The sequence below is a fragment of the Jaculus jaculus genome, chromosome 12 (assembly GCF_020740685.1).
Source record: "Jaculus jaculus isolate mJacJac1 chromosome 12, mJacJac1.mat.Y.cur, whole genome shotgun sequence".
Lineage (NCBI taxonomy): Eukaryota > Metazoa > Chordata > Mammalia > Rodentia > Dipodidae > Jaculus > Jaculus jaculus.
Genome location: NC_059113.1, coordinates 64,712,458 through 64,732,317, shown reverse-complemented (window position 1 = coordinate 64,732,317; position 19,860 = coordinate 64,712,458). Strand labels below are relative to the sequence as shown.

Sequence of the window (19,860 nt, the reverse complement as noted above, 5' to 3'; positions counted from 1 at the left end):
CCTAGCTACAGATGATTGGGCTTCTGTGTGAGAATGAAAATACTCAGTAGCAGAGGCCAGTAAGTTGAAAAGGAGACATAAAGGGATGAGATAACAAGGGAGGAGGATACTTAATAGGTTGATATTGTATATATGTAATTACAATGATTGTAATGGGGAGGTAATACGATGGAGAATGGAATCTCAAATGGGAAAGTGTGGGGATGGAGAGGGAGGGAATTACCATGGGATATATTTTGTAATCATGGAAAATGTTAAGAAAAATTTAAAAAAAAAAAGAAAATGTACAAAAACAGATATAGCCAAATTTCACTTGACACTTGCTTTAATGGTAAATATAATCACCAGGAGGGAAAAAAGTGATAATTTTTGAAATTGCAACTAATTCATTTAATATCATTATATGTTTCAGATTAGATCTGGGGTCTTTCACAGGACACAGTAATATACCACATCCAGTGGAAAACATATCCCAAAGATGGTATCATGCAAGCTTTACCTCATTAAAAAAAGCCCCAGGTTAGAAATGGTCCTAATACTAAACTAGCCTCAAGAAAGTGACTTAACTTTATATTTAAGCCAAAATTTGTATTTGGAATAAGTAGTTCAATAGGAAATTGCCAGAGGCCTAAATAAGCTCTTTCAGTGACTTGTGGTGCACTCTGAAGCTAATTTATCCTGGCAGGTGCACAAGGAAAGCAGTCTTCTCTAGCTGGAGGCACCATAGGAGCCTGCAAGAGCTTTCCTATGGCTGAGGAAGTTGCCTGGTCACAGCTGTTCCTAACACTCTCTAAGCCAAAATCCTCTCTGCCACCCTGTGGATGGAGCTCTGGGTCTCCAGCAGTTGTCCAATTTGTGGGGAAGTCACAGAGCTGCTTCTCAGCATGACTAAGTCTGCCTGCCGGCATGTCTCTGCAACTTATCTTCACATGAGTACAGAGTGGCTTCGCCCTGGATGAGCAGGCCAGGATGCTCATTTTTTGGAAAAGATGTCAGCCCCACCATCTGCTTGTCTGGTTTGAAAGGGGCACAGATCTGGCCTAAAGACTAATATTTTCTCAGGCTTTGATCAGAGGAACTAACCTCAAGCATCTGGAGTCTAACTCCTGAGCAAGCCTGCCGCAATGGTTTAGCCTACACTGGGAGATTAAATTCTCAGGTCACCTTAGCCTTCTTGTATATCTGAGGTCCTTGTCACTTCTCTCAGCTTTCTCTGGCTTTCTTAGAATAAGGTTAATGAACCACTTCTGTTTTATCACACACACACATCACCACCACCACCACAACAACAACAATACACTCCATTGTTGATTATTGCTGCAAAAAAAAAAAAAAAAAAAGTCCTTTTGACTTAGAGTATCAGGCAAAGCCAAGCTCTGTGGAGTTAGTAAGCATGGTCCTTTCTAATACCAAATTTTACTTTCACTCCCAGGAACTTGAGTACAGTATTAGGGTCAATTACTGCAACTGTTCCAAGCATCATGGATAGATGGAGTTCTAATCTTTTCTTTTTCTTTTTTTTTTTTTTTTATTCAAGATAGGGTCTTTACTAGCTGAAACTGACCTGGAATTCACTATGTAGTCTCAGAGTGACCTCAAACTTACAGCAATCTACCTACTTCTGCCTCCTGACCGCTGGGATTAAAGGCGTGCACTACCATGCCTACCTCCGATCTTTCTATTTACGTCCTTTATTTCCTCACATTTCTATCCTACTAACTTTATTTAAAAATTACCATCAAATATCCAATTACTAGTGACAAACTAAAAGTCATGTTTCTAACATTGATTCAATAAATAGTTCATTGCTATCAGGTAAAATACAACCTTACAGTTGTATTCAAGAAATTAGGGGCTAGAGAGATGGACCCAGGTTTGATTCCCCAGGACCCACATAAGCCAGATGCACAAGCACAAATGTCTGGAGCTTGTTTGCAGCAGCTGGAGGCCCTGGAATGCCTATATTCTCTTTCCCTTCTTTCCTCTTTTTGACTCAAATCAATAAATAAATAAATATAAAAATGAAATAAAATAGGGCTAGAGTGATGGCTTAATGGTTAAGGTGCTTTCCTGAAAAGCTAAAGGACACAGGTTTGATTTATCAGGACCCATGTAAGCCAGATGAATGAAGGGGCACATGCATCTGGAGTTTGTTTGCAGCAGTTGAAAGCCCTGGCCCTTCCTTCTCTCTCTCCCTCTCTCTCTCCCTCTCTCTCTCTCTCTCTCTCTCTTTCTCCCTGCCTAGTTCTTTTTCTCTCTCTTTCAAATAAATAAATTAAATTAAATAAAGAAATTAGGTAGTAAATGCTGCAGAGATGTAGTTTCCTCAGATAAAGTGTTTGCATACAAGCATAAGTACTTGAGTTCGGATCCCCAAAATCCACATAAAAAGCTAGATGTGAACATATAAACATGAAGTTTTAGCTTGACTATGTTAAGATGGGAAACAGAGAATCTCTTGGAAGTTCATGGTCCATAGACAATGCAGTAGTAAACAACAAGAGACTATGCCTCTAACAGGTAGAGGTGAAGAACAACACTTAAGGGTGTCTTCTCACTTACACACATGCACCATAGCGTAGGTACACTTACACACTCATACATAATACACACATCATACATATCATGCACCCACAAAAACTTAGATAGTAAATAATTTCATATATTTTTTATATTTTAGAATGAATGCTGCCAAAAATGCAGCTTTCTTGAAACTGATGCAATGATAATTATACAAATACATATTTATATATGTAAAACACACATACACATACACATATATGTGATTTTTTTGGCTGGGTCTTATGTATTCCATTATGTAGCTGAGAATGACTTTGTAATTTTAATCATCCTGTCTGCCTCCATCTCTTGAGTGCTGGGATTATAGACATGTACCACTTGCCCAGTTTTATGTGGTGCTAGCAATGGAACCCAGGGATTTGTGCATTGTAGACAAGCACCATTAGAGCTACATCTCTAACCTCAAATTTACGTGTAAATATACATAGCTTTTTACTCTTTCCCTATTATTTCAGGCAAATGAATGAGTCATTGATGATTCCTGAAATGCCAAAGAACAGCCTGCACTGAAGAAGCCACAAATGGGTGGAGTTAGTGCACACTGCAGCTGAAAGTTCTTGGGCTCTGGGCTGGTCAAATCACTCTACAAAGAGAGACATTTTGGGATCTCTGCACCAGTTTCAGGGTAGATCAGGTATCGCAGGGGCAGAGTTTAAAGAAAGGATGTTATTCAAATGGTAAAGTTTGAAATCTCTGTAAGGGTCTGTTTTTATGTCAGCAGTTTTTTAAGCTAGTGTTGCTTAGCAATGGGAGTAAAGGCAAAGGACCTATCCAATTTTATGAGCAGATATTTACTTCCTTATGTTAACTTTAGTCATTGTTACAAAAGGCTAGAGGTGGCTGTCTTTGGAGGTGAACTACAGAAATGCTAGTGGAAAGGAATCCCAAGCATCACTGATATTGCATAAGGCTATAATAAGGGGGAACTATTTCGTAGGAAGGAAATGTAAACTCATCTAAAGGCCTGAACAAATCTGTAATGTATGTGTGTGTGTGTGTGTGTGTGTGTGTGTGTGTGTGTGTGTGTATATATACATGGCATAAACACCATTATTTAAAGCACACTTTTAAGCTATCTGGAGCACTTATACTGACAAAAGTAAAGCAGAAGGGTAGTTGCCAAAATCTAGGGGAGCAGGTATGGGGACACATTGCTCAGTGCACATATTTCCAGTGTAGCATGAAGAAGAGTTCTGGAGATCGGTGGTGGGGATGGAAGTCAGCATATGAGTGTGCTCAATGCCAACTGTATATTTAAAAATGTTTAAAGGACTTCTGGTTAAGATGGCGGTATAGGTACCACGTCAAAGCAGCCTAGGGGGGAAAAAGACCAAAAACACTCAGCAAAATACACACTTTTACTAAAAAGTGAGGTGTATAGGAAATTGAAGCAGCAGCAGAGAAGTAGAAGAGATCCAGAGCAACCAGAGCCCACACAGGCCAGCAAAAGCTGCTTCGGCAGCTCCGCCAACCGTGGTGGCGGCGCACCAGAAAGCCACCAGGTTCTGCTCCAGCCACAGGAAAAGCTAAGTGGAGGGAGCTTCCACCCACACTGGAGCTCTCCACAACTCAATAAATGTGAAGGGAGAAAGGCAGTGAGCAACAGAGGATCAGACCATGAGGTAGAAGTACACGTGGAACAGCAAGAGAACTAGAGCAGCTGCAGCTCCCTCCCCTCCCCCACCGCCTGAGCCCAGCTCCAGCAAACAGAGCAGCAGTCCCGGGATCTGGCCATGCCAACTTGAGCCAACAACGGGACCCAAGAAGGAGCAGCGTCCGGCAGCAACATCAGCGGCTCCCGCACCGGTAACAGCAGCCACAGCAGCAGCAGATCCAGTAGTGGCAGCAGCGGCAGATCCAGCAGCAGCAGCTTCAGTGGAAGCAGCAGCAGTGGACCCAGCAGCAGCAGCTTCAGCAGCAGTGGTGGCTCCAGCAGTGGCAGCTACAGCAGCAACAGCAGCAGCAGAGGCAGCAGCAGCAGCGACAGACCCAGCAGCGGCAGCTTTAGCAGCAGCAATTCCAGCAGCAGGAGTGCTGATCTGCAGGGCCATGGTTGCCAGGCTCAGGTTGCCCCGCAGGAAAAGCCAGTGCCCAGCTCCAGAAATCACAACAGCAGCCTGATGACACAGGCAGCAACTTGATTGAGACCAAAATCATCCAAGGTAACTGGGATTGCCCCAGGGAAGGGTCTCACTTGGTCACAAGCTGACTTGGATCCCTCAACAGACTAGAAATCTTAACCTCGTTGTTAATAGAGGATCTGGTTGTTATAATAACTACTCTTGCATACATACTTTGGGCTGTTTTTGATTGGATGTGTACAGTGTTTAGTTAACTTTTAGAATCTACCTTTATTTTATTCGACTCAACCTACTTGAATACTCCCATAGCAGGGAAACTCAACCCCTAGGAGCACATTTGTAGATACTCTGAGAGTCTTAAGAGCCACATCTAACACCTTAAGCTCCTACTCTGAAAATATATAACATCAAATGAATTGACACAGCAAAGAATACCCAACTAACTAGAAAATTCAAGCATTAACTTAATCCAAGATGCAAAAATATATACATTATAACACAAAAAACACTAAAAAGCAAGACAATATAAATCCACCTAAAAGTATTAGTGCATCAGAAATGACCTCCAGTGAGAATGAGTTAGAGGAAATGCCTGAGAAAGATTTCAAAAGAATGATAGTAAATATGTTCAAAGAAGTCAGAGAACAAATCAAAGGAGTCAAAGAGGAACTCAAAGAGGAAATCAATGGAATCAAAGAAGATGCAGGACACCAATTTCATGAAATAAAGAAGGCAATACAAGACATAAATAAGGAAATTGAAATAATAAAGAAAAACCAGTCAGAATTACTACCAATGAAGAAAACAGTTAATGAAATAAAAAACTCTGTAGAAAATCTCACTAGTAGAATGGATGAAGGAAAGGACAGAATATCTAAAAGAAAGGAAGGGAGGAGGATACTTAATAGGTTGATATTGTATATATGTAATTACAATGATTGTAATGGGGAGGTAATATGATGGAGAATGGAATTTCAAAGGGAAGAGTGTGGGGGGGGGAGGGTATTTCCATGGGATATTTTTTTATAATCATGGAAAATGCTAATAATTTTTTTTTAAAAAATGTTTAAAATGGAGAATTTATGTTATATGTTTCTTAGCACATTTTAAAAGAATTATATGTATATTTTGAGAAGGCCATGCAAGAAAAGAGAAAATGGCATACAACCTATTTATGAGTTCAGAAGAAATGTTACAAAAATAAGATATATAAAATGAAGTCTACTGAGCACACCACAATGGCAGAACAGTAACTAAATCTGACTCCTGCCTGCTCTGCATGAAATCAATATCTCCATTTGAAAAGCAAGAGATATGCTGGTATATGAAAGAGACTGTATGTATTCTGGCCTATGTCACAGTAACACGGGCTCTTTACAGAGCAATGCAATGACAACCTGGTTTTATATTGGAAAACAAACAAGCACCAACTTTAGATGTTTGTTGTTTCTTTTTTTTTTTTTTTAAGAGACATAGGAGTCCTAGGAAAAGATCGGTACTTTGAAAAGACCACTCTATTCCCACTCTGGTTACAGTGATGCATTGGGTACAGAGAATGAGAAGAGGGATGGGAACTAGGAAGCCATGGGAGCATCTAAACTAGGAAAGCATTGCAGCATTTTTAGTAAAATATGATGGTCATATAAATTGAATTAGTTTTGCTTAACTTCTCTCAGACTACAAGCTTGGTAAGAAGATACTGAGACAGTCTTCCTCACCATATTCAATGCTTAGCCAATGTTGGGCAGAGAAAAACCCAATAGGTATCTGAAGAAGGGGAGGAGTAAATAGGAAGAAGAGATGTTTTAAAATTGATCACATGTAGGAAATATTTAAGAAATTGAGCTGACCAGATTTGATGGGTGAGTGAATGCAGCAACTAAAGAGATTCAAGGTTCATTCAAGGTTTCTGGTGTGTATTCCCAAATGGACCATGATATAACGCCTTAAAGTGGGGGATACTGCAGTTAGGGTCAATGGTTATAAATTTAATTTATAACTTCTGAGCCTGACACACTATAACACATCAAAAATCCATAGGAGTTGGGAATATGGGTACAAAGATGAACAATGGAAGTCTTTAAGAACATAAATATGGATTTCATTAGCATGAAGGAGCCACACGAGTCATGGATGAGGCCAGGGTACCCAGGATGAGTCTAGGAAGAGAAGCTGTGGATATACAGTTCAGGATCATCAACTTTTAAGGGAGAAACAGAAAAAGGAGGACCCACAAGGGAGCCAAGAGTAGCAGTATAAGAAACCCAGGGCCAAAACAGATAAATGCTCTAAGAAGGAAGTAAGAAGCAAGGACAAGTTTTACCAAAAAATCAATATTAGGACAGAGGAGTAGATCCCACAAAGGTTTCTAGAGACTAAGATAGAAAGAGTAGGTGGCAAGGTATACACACCAAAAACACAGACAAATCTGGAGTATGGCTTTGCCAGGGAGAAGAGTTCCTGGTCTGGTACAGTTTCTATTGCTCTATAGTATCTGTGTCCTCAATAACAGCAGTAGAAGCTGCCCAGTGGGGGCTGCCAGCCCCCATGACAATCTAGAAACAAGTACCAAACTCTTCAAGCCAGAACAAAAAGAAAGTGATTAGCAGGAACACAAGCATTGGTTTTGGTGACTGACATCTTTCATTATTATCATTGAAGATGGACAAAACAGGAAGATGAGTCAAGAACCCTCCAGAGCCTCACCCACAGAAATGGACCAGATATAATCCAAAAAGAATTGTCAGTAGTCATTCAGGGGTGCATGTTTTGATCAGATACAAACACCTAGCTGATACAATTGTTACAACTGCAGGTAGATAGTACACTTTAAGAAAAATGTCCCCAGAAAAACTAAAAATAAAAACTTGATTCTGTTAGTTGGAAACAATAGAGGAACTGTTGCTCCGCATAGCAGGGAGCTTAACTAAGGAAATGGACTTACATAAAACCTACATGTCAGAATTCTAGCCATAAAGATGACCACAGCAGGCTTTATTGGGACAAGGGTAAATTCAGAGCCAAAGGAAACCCTAGAGTCTGTTATCTGACTGATCTGTAGCCATAGTTTCCTAAGGATGAGTGTCTATGTAGGTCCCACATGCAAAATCACCGTTCAGGCTGGTGAGGCCAGGTGATCACTTGGTATTCCAGATCCTAAGTTTAAATATGAATCGTGTTTTAGACATCTTTTGCCACTATACAAAAAGACTTGAGGTTGGTACTAGATAAAGAAAGGCTTATTAGTTTGTAGTTCTGTAGAGCCAAGAGTATGCACAGGCATCTGCTTGGCCTTTGGTGAAAACCTCATAAGTACAATGTGGAAGGTAAATAGGAAGCAAGCAGACAGATATGTATGAGAAGGAGACAGAGGAAAATTGACCCACTTTATAACATACAAGATTTGTCATGGTAACAAATCCAAACCCATTAGACCTAACTCATTTTCCCAAAGTCTAACACCATCCTTCCAGAAAGACATGAGGGTAGAACTTTTAAGGTCTAATCACCTCTCAGTAGGTCCCCACTTCTAAAGTCTCACCACTTCTCATAACAATGCAATAGGGACTACTGCTTCCAGCACAAGAACTTTTGAAGACAAATCATACTCAATCTGTGTCAAATCCCAAATCTTCCTGCTGAGAGCTTCCTTCAGGTGCACCAGAGTTCTTTATCCATTACATTATCCAGCCTGAGTCTGGCTGGAGTAATGGGAGTGGAATCACCGAGCACTCACCTGAAAAGTATACACTACCTAAGATTCCTTCACAGTCCATCAATATGCCTTTTCCTGAAACTATATGTCTATATATCTGTGGGCTGGGAGCAGAAGGAGTGGATAAGAAATACCACAGAAATACAATAGAGATAGAATGTCAACGGAATAGTGCAAGCCCAGGTGTGTAATAAACAAAATACATTAGACCTAGTCATTTATAAACAATAGAAGTTTACTTATCACAGTGCTAAAAGCTGGCAAGCTCAAGATCAAGGCATCAGAAGTTTCAGTGTCTGGTGAGAAAAAATTTCTCACACGTGGTACCTTTGTGTACATCTTCACATAGTAAAAACAACTGAGTTTTCAAAGCCCTCTTTTATACGGCACTAATAGCAATCATAAAGGCTCTGCCCCTATGATCTAATCATAGGGAATGAGTTTTGACATGTGCAGTTAGGGCCCATAAACATTCATATCATAGCACCAGAGGTTCAAGAGAAGCATCACATGGGAGGATCAAACCTTCAGTGGCCTTCTTATGTCCAAGGAAATAGAAAGACACCTTGGAAGTGAAATAGGAGCCAATTAAAAATAGTATCTGAGGCTTATTGGTTTGTCTGAGATGTTTCTGTTTGGATGAGTGGGTGGGTACATGGTTGGCTAGCTTTGTGGTTCTGTGGATTGAGCCTGCGGCCTTGAACATGCTAGTTACACCCTCTTACCACTAAGATACACCCAGTACAGTTTGTTAGTTTTGAAGAAAGGTGATTGGTTTGGCTGTATTATGACTTTTTAATAAAACCTTGCCAGGAAATTAAAAGGTTACCATGTTGAGTTTTCAGGCCCATAACCATACCCTGGCACACTCATAATCATATGAATAAGGCAAGATCATACAGAAAGACAGGCAGCCTGTCCTACACTGAGCAGGAGTCATATTCTGGCACAAACCACTCAGCCACGCCAGAATAAAGAAAAGGAGACAGAAATTGGCTAGGCAGTTTAGAAGCAACAAGGCCCCTGAAAGTGGCTAAAGAGGAAAAGTATCCTTGAGCCTGTGTGGAGGAGCTGAGTCTCCTTACCTCTTTCTGCCCAAAGGGGTGTACTCATCCTCCATTTTGCCACAGGCCATGTATGTCAGAAGAGTCTAGTCTTTCCTTATCTCTTCTTTCCTAAAGTGATTCCCTCTTTCCTAGAAGAGATAATCCTCCCTTCCAAGAAGGATAATTCCTTTCCTAGGAATATAAACTCTCTTAACCAGAAACTTGGTAGTTCCTTGACACCTAAACAATTTAGCCCTCATCAAGTAAACTCCCATAAAGACCCCAATCAGGGTCTCCAGGAAGGTTTTCCCCTTTCTGAGACTCTCCTCCTGGGCCACACCTCTGCCTGCCTGCCTTTTCTTAACTTCTGTAAACTCTATAATAAAAATCTTTCTAAATTTCACCTTCTGTGGTCTGTGAATGTCATTCATTGAATTTATAAGACAAGAACCCAGAGGCCACTAACTCACTGGAAAATTTGTGACTATTTGTATCTAGCACCCTAACTCCTAAATTATCACTTACCCAAGATACCCCAATTTCCATATAATTTCCAAAGGACTTTGATATACATGAAGTTGAAACAACTCCTATTACAAGACTTGGAGTATCCTATCTTATCTTTTAAAATCATATTTGTTTGTTAAAACCCAAATGCCAATATACATTCGTTTAAATTGAAGTTTTCATTTATGTTGCAAAGTGAGGAAAGAATCAGAATATAGATACAATGGGTCTGAGTAGCCAGGTTTTCTGCTTGGTTAGTGTGCTAACCTTTGCTAACTTCATTTAGAGATGTTCTAGCAGGTCCTAATCAAGATCAACAGAATAATTTAAATGTGATTAGAAGAGTAACTTAAGAAGGTAAATCTCCCATTACCAGAAAAGTTTTATAAGTCACATAATTCAATTGAAAGGATTCCATAAGAGTGGAGTTTCAGCATAGTTTTATATATTAATAGGTACAAGGTACCTACACAAATATCATTCTGGGGATATGTGTATATGTGTAAAGATTAGAAAGGGTGAGGTATTTAAAAATAATTAGCCTTTATTTACAATAAAAAGGGACTATAAATAGTGTGTGATTAGCCATTTTATTCTCTTTGAGAAGATGTGATGCTATGAAAGCACCAAACTGCATATCTGTTACCAGTACAAAAGACCATAGGGAGATGAAAGGAAGCTGGAGTGGCAGAGAGGAAAAATGAGATGAAGCACAATCTACCTCCCCCACCACCATGCTGCTTAATTTATGATTATTTGTTTACTTTCCAGACCTTCCTTGCCTGAGACTACAAGACCAAAATGGTATATGAATGAATCCTAAGGCTTGTTCACTGGTTCTTTTGCTGAGCTCAGTCACCAATCTTAGAGTATTTGGAGAGAATGGGGAGAAAGGGAAGTCAAAGAAGGATCAGGAAGTGTGCTCTGGCCATAGGTCTTTTATGGGAGCTAGGAAACTTTGTATAAATGGCTATGGGTTCTTCCACTCACATAATCACCCTCAATTAAGTCAAAGACTTCTTCTCTGTGTTTTATGCCCCCACCCCGGAGCCAACCTACCATGATGGCCTAGTTAGCTTTATTCATTGTTACCAACTCATGAAGACTTTCCTTTGCAGCTTTTGAGTATGAACTATGTAAAGAAAAGACATTTGAAACACACACACACACACACACACACACACACACATATTAAACTAAACAGAATGTCTTCTTGTGTGAAGGTAAGGTCATTGCTTTGGGATCAGCAGTGGCTCGTGTACATTTTAATTTGTTCACATCACAAAGTCATGGGTCTGCTTTAGCTATCCCAAGCCTGCCTCCCATTGCTAAAATTCTCTAATGGTAGGATGGAGTTAGACTTCCATCTAAGGCAAGGAAAGCCCCCTAAAGGAGATGCCATGGTGTTCTCTTGCATGTGAAGAGACGGAACTACTGGTCCCCACAAGGCTTCCAGTGATTCATGGCCAGTGAAGGTTTATATTGATTGATTGCCAATTTCACAGGGCCTAAAATCCCATAGAAAACTATCTTCTGGGCCTGCATGTGAAAGATTATCTTGATTAGGTTAATTGAGGTGGGAAAGCCCACCAGAACTATGGGCAGCACCATGTCATGGCCTGTGGTCTTGGAATATACAGAAAGGAGATAGCTGGCACAAGGTGACCATAAGCTCCTACTGCCATTCCTTTTCCACCATGATGGACTTTGAGCTAAAATAAACCTTTCTTTCCTTAAATTGCTTCTTGTCAGGTATTTGGTCACAACAATAAGAATAACCAACACAGGCCTTAGGCAACTCTCTTCATGGCCACAGATTTTTGCAAATAAGTTGAAGCAGGTCTAAGAGCTTGATCTGTAGTCAGTCTTCTGAACTGTCTAGTTCATCAGCCATGCACTACTGGACTTCTGTCTCACCAGCCTTGGAAGCAGCTTCTATTTAAAAAGACTTGGGGGCTGAAGAGATGGCTTAGTGGTTAAGCACTTGCCTGTGAAGCCTAAGGAACCCAATTTGAGGCTTGATTCCCCAGGACCCACGTTAGCCAGATGCACAAGGGGTGCACGTGTCTGGAGTTCATTCGCAGTGGCTGGAAGCCCTGGTGTGCCCATTCTCCCTGCCACCACCTCCTTCTCTCTGTCACTCTCACATAAATAAATAAAAATAAACAAAACAAAATTAAAAAGACTTGGTATGGGAGAGCTCAGAGCAGACACTGAAGCATGCCCATGCAACATGAATGCAAGAGGTCTTTAGAGTCACACATTGCTGGCTCTGAGCACCATGTACCATCTCCTTAGTCTGTAGCTGGTATATAAACTGTAGCATACAACCCCATCTACAGCTTCAGGGCTTTTTCAGAGAAATTTATCTGAACATCAAAACTGAAGTTTTATAGTTTGCAGACAATAACCTGAAGTGAGAGGCCTCAAGACCAGGTAAGCAGTTAGTGATGTGTTTGGGATAGAATCTCCTATCTCCTAGCTCAACTTTGCTATGATGTTTATTTGAAACATTTGAAGAAAGAACTTAGTATTTATGCAGTTTTCCTTTGGTGGGATTTTATAACTTCAGAAGCCTCCAGTCACTTTTTTCCAGATCAATATTTGTGACTTCCCAGTCTCTTGGACACTCCAAAGAGCAAAGTAAGTGGAAAGAAGGAATCCTGATTATGTGAGGTCCTTGCCTTTTTATTAGATATAGATCAGCAATCAAATGCACAGCTAAAATTATCAGGCTACTGCAGAGCTCAGGTCTCTTTGCCACTGGGACCACATGGTGGGGATTATGTTTTAAAATAGCTTGATCAAGTAGATTATGAAAATGATTTATTAACTATTAATAATCCAAGATTCATGAAACTCTCTCTCTTACTATTACAACACACACATACATACAGAGGGGTGGGGGAGAGAGAGAGCACAAAAAATTCTGTTATTCCTAAATAATCTCTCTCTGGAATCTTCTTGTGGATTCTACACAGTGAAATAAACAAGAGCTCACCATTGCTGGCAGGACGAACAGATTCAATGCCAACATTCTACCTTATAGTCTTTGAACCTACCAACAGCTCTGGAGAAATGGAGGAGTCAGTTTACTAGTAATGAAATTCAGTAATGGTTTGAAAATGTTTCTTTCTATAGCAGGCAAGATGAGAAAGAAGTTCAAGATAAAGAAATTGGCTTGATACTCGAGGCAAAAAAAATTCAAATGAAAAAAAAACCCTTAATTTATCTTCTCCAGCTAAACAAAACCTTTAGATTTTATATGCCTATGACCTAGATATATTCAAAGAGACCATACAAACTGTTCCTGGGAGAAAGAGGCCTCAGGCTTCAGTGGTGCAGCTAAATCTTTAGCTTAGAAAATAGCTTCAGAAGAGAATATTGAACAAAATACAAAAATAATGGTTTAAAGGGTAGAAATGGTAAGAGACCTTAAGCAAAATTAAACTCAGGAGAAAGCCACAATCACATTGTTTCAACCTACCCTCTACTTGCTTGTAACAACATATAACCCAGGCTCCTCTCTTAATTCTAGCACTCTGAATTCCCATAAGGATATATCACTTTTCAGAGGAGAAAAAAAACAAAAAAACTAAATACATTTTCCTGTATAGCCAATGATGTGAGGTGGGACAAAGTAGGGTGAAAAGGGCCACAGGGCTTTTCTATTGTTTTACCCAATGTAACAAAAATTTCCATGCTGCAGAGAATGAAAATATGAAACTAAAAAATATTCCAAATGGTTGTACTGAGATGGTCTGTAATTAGCTCTACTATGCACAGTGTGTTTTGAACTTCAGCTTGATAGTTGTATTAAAGGAATGATGCAAATCAAACTGTTTATTAACAAGTACAGTATGATTTATGCAACCACACTCAGAATGGAAATGCCTGGTTCTTAGATGTAAAAAGTATAACTCAAAGTTGTAGAACCACAATGAAGAAGCTGAGGCATAAATATCATAGTAATGAAAACTGATGCCTTTGGCTGAATCCTTGTGACTGCGGGGATATTTAAAGCAAAATTAATTGCAGTGGTGGCAAAGTTTATTAAGGTGACAGGGCCAAAATTAATGCATTAATGGTATAATATTACTGCTACTTAGCCAGGCCAATAATAAATTGCATAACTTTGATCTGGCAGTAGAAGCTGCAAATTCTATTTATGTTGTACTTAGAGAAAGAAATATTAAACTTGTTTCTAAATACTAACCCTAAATCAGAAAATGCCACCAGAGAAGTTCAGAAAATAGATTTCTATTGGTTTTCATAAACATATATAATATAAAAATACATGACCAGTTACATTCATATTTTGTACTTTGGAAAATGGTTAAGATGGTAAACTTATTTTGACCATGTCCTTCATTATCACATGGATGATTCAATGGAATTGAATACTTGATTCAATGGGAATTTAAATGGTCAGATACATCATTCCACTGATACGTGTCATCGGTATAGTTTTATGATTTACCTTGACACAGCTGTGGCATAACCACTTCTAAGTATTGGGAGCTTCCACTAGTACGATGCTGAGCAGGCCTTAAATGTCTATAGAAAGAAAGATACAGTCTAGATATTCACCTTCATAGGAAAACACTATGATGTGCTTTTTAATAAAATAGGTTTGAATAATGACCCTGACAACAACCATATCAGCATAACTTCAAATTATGTATGCAAACATAGTATCCTAATTACTCATTAACCTATGCATGCATTTTTATATTCTGCCACTGGATCTCTCTGAACCATAAGGGAAAGAGTAATTAATATATAGATACTAAAAGATACACAGAGCCAGGTGTGATGGCATACGTCTTTAGTCCCAGCACTTGGGAGGCAGAGGTTGGAGAATCGCTATGAGTTTCAGGCCACCCTGAGATTACATAGTGAATTCCAGGTCAGCCTGGGTTAGAGTGAGACCCTACCTCAAAAATTAAAAAAAAAAAAAAAAGATACACAGATTTTAAATGATTGATAGGTATGATAGGTTGTTATTTGAGCAAGTTCTAGTGACTGATTATGTATATTACTCCTGCTGTCAGGGGCTTCTAGTGAACTAGGATGCTAGGACTCTAACCCAAGGGTGCTCCAATGAACTAGGACTCTAACCAGGTTATTTTAGGGATACCACTTGATCTAACAGAAAAAAAATTTTCTAAAAAAAATTGACTGTGACTATAGCTAGTGTACACTGGCTGGGACTGTGACTCTGTTCAAATAAATAAGAATTTGAAAGTGAAAGAGCACAGATGTTCTCATGCAAGATTGAGGATGGAACAAATTCATTTGCTGATGTCATTTTCAGATCAAAAGGTAGAATTCAAAATAGTTATTTGAGTGCTTTCTAAACAAGCATTGCATTTTACTGAAAAAAATATATCAGGTTACTAGCTGACTTGACTGGGACAAAACGGAGGGACAGAGTTGACAACGTACCTTTTCCCAGACTTCATATCTCCCCAATCTGACTAATATTACAATCCTCATTCCCCATCCTGAAGTCTCAGCTCCACACACCTCTTAGCTTCCTAATACTAATGTCTTCAAATCAAAAAGAGAAGAAAAATAGACTAGAAACTGGAACTTCCATGATGGAATGAATGACTTTGAACAAGCTTTGGTAAATATTTTAAAAACTAGTAACCTGCTATAAGATAAAAAGAAGAATCAAGCCAATAAGGACCAATGTAGGAAAGCTCTACCCAATCTGTCGATTTCATACACACATCAGGCAGCAAGACCTTAAAGGTTAGAATAATATATTTTTTAATTTAAAAGCATTTTTTTCTCAGCTGATAGCCTTAAAATATTAAAGTCAAAATCATATGTTGCATCTCATTTCTTCTTGATTGTCTATTATTTAAAACAGACTTCAAAATTGTGAAGGGAAAAGCAACAATATCTATCTATATAAATGTCCTTTCCTGATCTCCAAACATATGAAGTGCCTTAAGTTTCCTATAGCCTCCTCCAACTGACCACAGACACCATGTCTGAATAAGAATTCTGACAAAAGGTCACAGATTCTTCGGACTAGCCCAGTCCAAGGAGAGCATGGCTGGGCCCTTCCCACCCTCCCCTTCTCCTGGGCTACTGGGGAGCATACTAGGCCCTCCCTACCCCTACCCACCCCTGCCACTGGACTGCTCTAGAGCATGCTGGGCCCTCCCCACCAGCCCCTGACACTGGACCACTGCTCTCTCTGCCAAAAGACTGAAATCTTTGTGCTCTGGGCTCAGGTCTACCTTTGGCTGCTCCCGGCACAGCTCAGCTTTGCCAGGCCTTCACACTCTCCTTGTCACTGTTGTCATTTCCTTTTGCCTAAACCCTACAAGAGCATTGAGGCAGAACAGGCAGCAAGACTAGAAGGGGCTCTTACTTACATTAAGTAAAAAATAAAAAAATAAAAAAAGCCAAAAACAGGTTATCTCCATCCACTATGTTGGCAGAAACATGGTTGCTTTGTGGGGGTGAGGGGAGACACATGCGCACTCAGTCGAACAGAAGGCCACAGCCTGAGCCCTACTTTCAGTTCAGGCTGTCTCTCTCAGTGTCAAACATTGTGGAGATCACCAGGAGAAACCTGCCTTACAGTCCTCTTAATGGATGAATAAAATATGTTTATGAAAGATATAAAATGGCCAAATTGCTAGGAAAGAAACGCTACAGTGCCTCCAATCCAGGTGACCTCAGAATACTAGGGAACTGATTGGTGAGTTCCTGCTTAGCAGGATCATTGTCACCATCCAGAAGGGAGGACAGAAGCATATCGCTATGCTTCTCCATCAAGCTGGGACAAGCTGTTACCTTTCCAGGGCACATAGGTCCAAGGCTTGCCTTCATGAAGGTACTACATACTACTTTATCATCCAGTCTAGTCCTGGGGAATTGTTCAATGGACAATTAAATTTATAATCCAATTAAGACTTATAATCTTAAAATCGCATCTCTGAGAAGTCAAGTCCAAATTAAATCAGACTAAGCTTTTAAGCATCCAACAATCACATTTTCTCTTTTGAGAACTTTTATGCATCACATCGTTTAGCAGAAGGCAAAGTCTGATAGATTAGATGGAAAGGGAGACTGGGTAACTCCAAGATGTTGAGAAACATACTCTCACTTCCTTCGACATATTTCTGAAAGTTAATTATTTTAACCTCCTTTCTAATAAATATTACTGGAACTACTCACAACATATACACAGTATTTTACCAAACAAACACGTCCAAAACTAGATATGGATTGCCTAAATACTTCCATCAGAACACTGGGGTACAAAATGCAAAATGCATGGCTGATTATGTATGTGTATGTATATATATATATATAAACACACATATATATACACCTTATTTTTAAATGTCACATTTGGACCTGCTTGGATAGCCTCAAGCCAATGAAACAGACAGGTAAGTGACAGATGGCCTATCCCTGCATTCTTATCATGCTTGGAACAGCATCCACATTCTGGCAAATCTACCTGCCCAGATGGAGTCCTAGGGTCCAGGAGTGGAGAAAAGCTGGAGGAACTTACATTTCGGAGATGTTCTCAGAGTCTGCGCTGTTAGGCTCCAACCTCGGAAACGCCACGATGCCAGGAGAAGGCTCATTGCACCAAATCCGAGAAGCGCTGCATTTGCAGGACGCTGGGCAGGCGAGAGAGGCCCTCCAGAAGCCAACAAGCAGCCAGCAGAAGCCCCAGAGCCGCGCCATGTCGGGTGCATGCCACCTCGTCCAGGATGACATTCCTTGCCACCACTGGCAGTCGGAGTGAGTGTCCCGCGTGGCACCAGCCGGTTTCCCCCGCCGGGGTAGGGAGGCCTTCTCCTTGCCCTAAGCCCTCGCGACTCCCGGATGCCTGGGGTGCTGGCCGCCGCGCGCAAAGCCTAGCGTGACCAAAGCCGAGTGTCTGGGGCTGAGCGGATTCCGGAGGGACTCACTGGTCACAGAGGCCGGGACATCGCAGGCCACTTCACAGGGGGCGCTGCGGTTGCTCGGGACTGCACAGGGGCCTTTGCTGCATGGCCCCGCACACCGGTCACAGGTCAGCGGCGCTTCCGGGACCGTTGGGGTGTCAGAGTCCTCCTCGTTGCACCTGCACGGGGCTCAGGTGTGCACTTCAGGGCTGAGGACAAACAGACATGGGTGAGACAGAATGCAGCACCCCATATGGACACCGCGACCCTGACTATACTCGCTTGGCACTCTGATCACCCCCACCCGATCCTAGCCCTGAGATAGCAGGTACCAGTGTAATGCCTAGCACTGGCCTGGGATTCAACTTGCCCCACCATGGCAATGACGCCGTGGGGCCACCAATATGACTTCTGTCTACCTCAAGCTCGAGGCAGAGGAAGGAAAGGTAGTGAACGGGTCCCTGAGCCAGGATTCTATGGCATAGACGAGGCGAAAGACCCTTTAGAGAGGATTGGAAGACTGCAGTGGCGATGGCCTCCAGTGATGCTGCAGAATCCATCCCGGAGGTTGGGCGTGGGGGACGGGGGCAGGTGGCGCGGCACTTCCCACCTGGGGAGCAACTGCGGCCGCCCGGGGTAAACCCGGAGGGCTCGGGGCTAGGAGGGCGCCGTGCAAGAGGCTCACCGGTCTTCCAGCGCCTCAGGCCCGCCGCAGCGCCCGGCCTTGGCTCCTCTGGTCACCCGGCTTGGAGCGAAGCGAGTGAGAGCGAAGGAGCCTCGGGGCTCCGGCTCCAACCAGCTCCCCGGACCCGCCGCCACCGCCACCGCCGCCGCCGCCGCTGCCTCTGCTACTGCTGCTGAAGTGACGTGAGGGCTGACGCAGAGCTGGGGCAGAAACTCCAGAAAATTAGTCTGAAATCCAAAAACACACACGCTGATCCACACACAAACGCATAACACCCTCCAGACAAAAGCGACGCAGAGGGGAGGGAATCTGGGGGCGAGGAGGAGGCGGCGGCGGCTCTGGTGCGGTGCCACTGGCCAGAAGCAGACAGCAGCAGCATGTGGGAGTTCACACTCGCGCACACACGCACGCACACACGCGCGCGCGTCTGCACAGCCAAGGTGTGTGCGTGTGTGCCCGTGTGCGCCCTCGTTCAGATTCAGGTACCTCCGGGATGGGCCGCTCGGCTGCTGGGCGCCTCCAGAACCCTGATTCTACCACCATCCCCTCTACAATCACAGGATTAGCTCCTTTTCTGAAATGGAAACCTGGCTTGGTTCCGCGCTGGGGAAAAAAAAAAAAATAGCGCTGCTTCTTATTATGGGAACCCTCCCTTCCTTTCCCCTCCCTTCCCACCCAGCCTAAAGGAGACCGCAAGCTTCCCCAGCAAGCCGTGATGGCGAGACAGCCCCTCACAGATAAACGCCAAGATGCGCTCTGCCTCGGTACCTAAGGCTCCCGTCCCGAGCGCGCTCGGACCCCGTTCCAGACCACCTATCTGAGGACTGTGCTTTGGGAGGGTCTTCCCGCCGCTGCTTTGGCGGGGGTGGGGGCGTTTCCACACAGGTCTAGCTCTGTAGCGGGTCTTGTTCCTGCGGTTTTCTGCTACTACAGCCTGCGGGAAGGGAGCTGAGAAGGGCCGGGAGCGCGGCCGCGGCCGGGGTTCTCGGCCCGCGAGGCAGCAGCCTCGGCCCGCCTGTGCGGTGCGGTCATTTTCTCCCGTTCTTTAACGTGCAGAACGCAGCCGCGTCGGAGCGGGCGGCCCCACTGCTGCCCGGCCCGGTACCGGCGAGCGCGCGCGCGTGTCCGTCCGCGCCGCCGGCTGCCGGGAGGGTTGCTGGGACGGCGCCGGGGTCTCACTGGGGACACCTGACGACAAACCGTAACTGTTGTGCTGGTGCAGCTGAAGGAGGGCTGCGGGCACTAGCCGCGCGGCTTGGCGCTGGCCGGGCCGCGGGCCGCCCCTCCGCAGTCTCGGGCTGCAGCTGGTATCCCGCCG

General features: G+C 42.6%; 1 protein-coding gene across 8 annotated transcripts in view; it reads right to left on the bottom strand.

The window, feature by feature from the left end:
* Ntrk2 (neurotrophic receptor tyrosine kinase 2) overlaps positions 1-19,561 on the bottom strand; it is a 426,243-nt gene extending 406,682 nt beyond the window's left edge. For 2 of the 8 annotated variants that reach the window (XM_004667008.2, XM_004667009.2), the window contains exons 1-2: positions 18,543-19,094; positions 17,476-18,066 (exon numbers count right to left, since the gene is read on the bottom strand). In XM_004667008.2, coding sequence (XP_004667065.1) covers positions 17,476-17,687 — 212 coding nt within the window. In that variant the 5' untranslated portion in view covers positions 17,688-18,066; positions 18,543-19,094. Of the gene's footprint in view, positions 1-17,475; positions 18,067-18,276; positions 18,407-18,542; positions 19,097-19,310 lie in introns of those variants that run through there. The other 6 variants (XM_045131575.1, XM_045131576.1, XM_004667007.2 and 3 more) reach the window with 6 other exon arrangements.
* Positions 19,562-19,860: the final 299 nt, after the last annotated feature.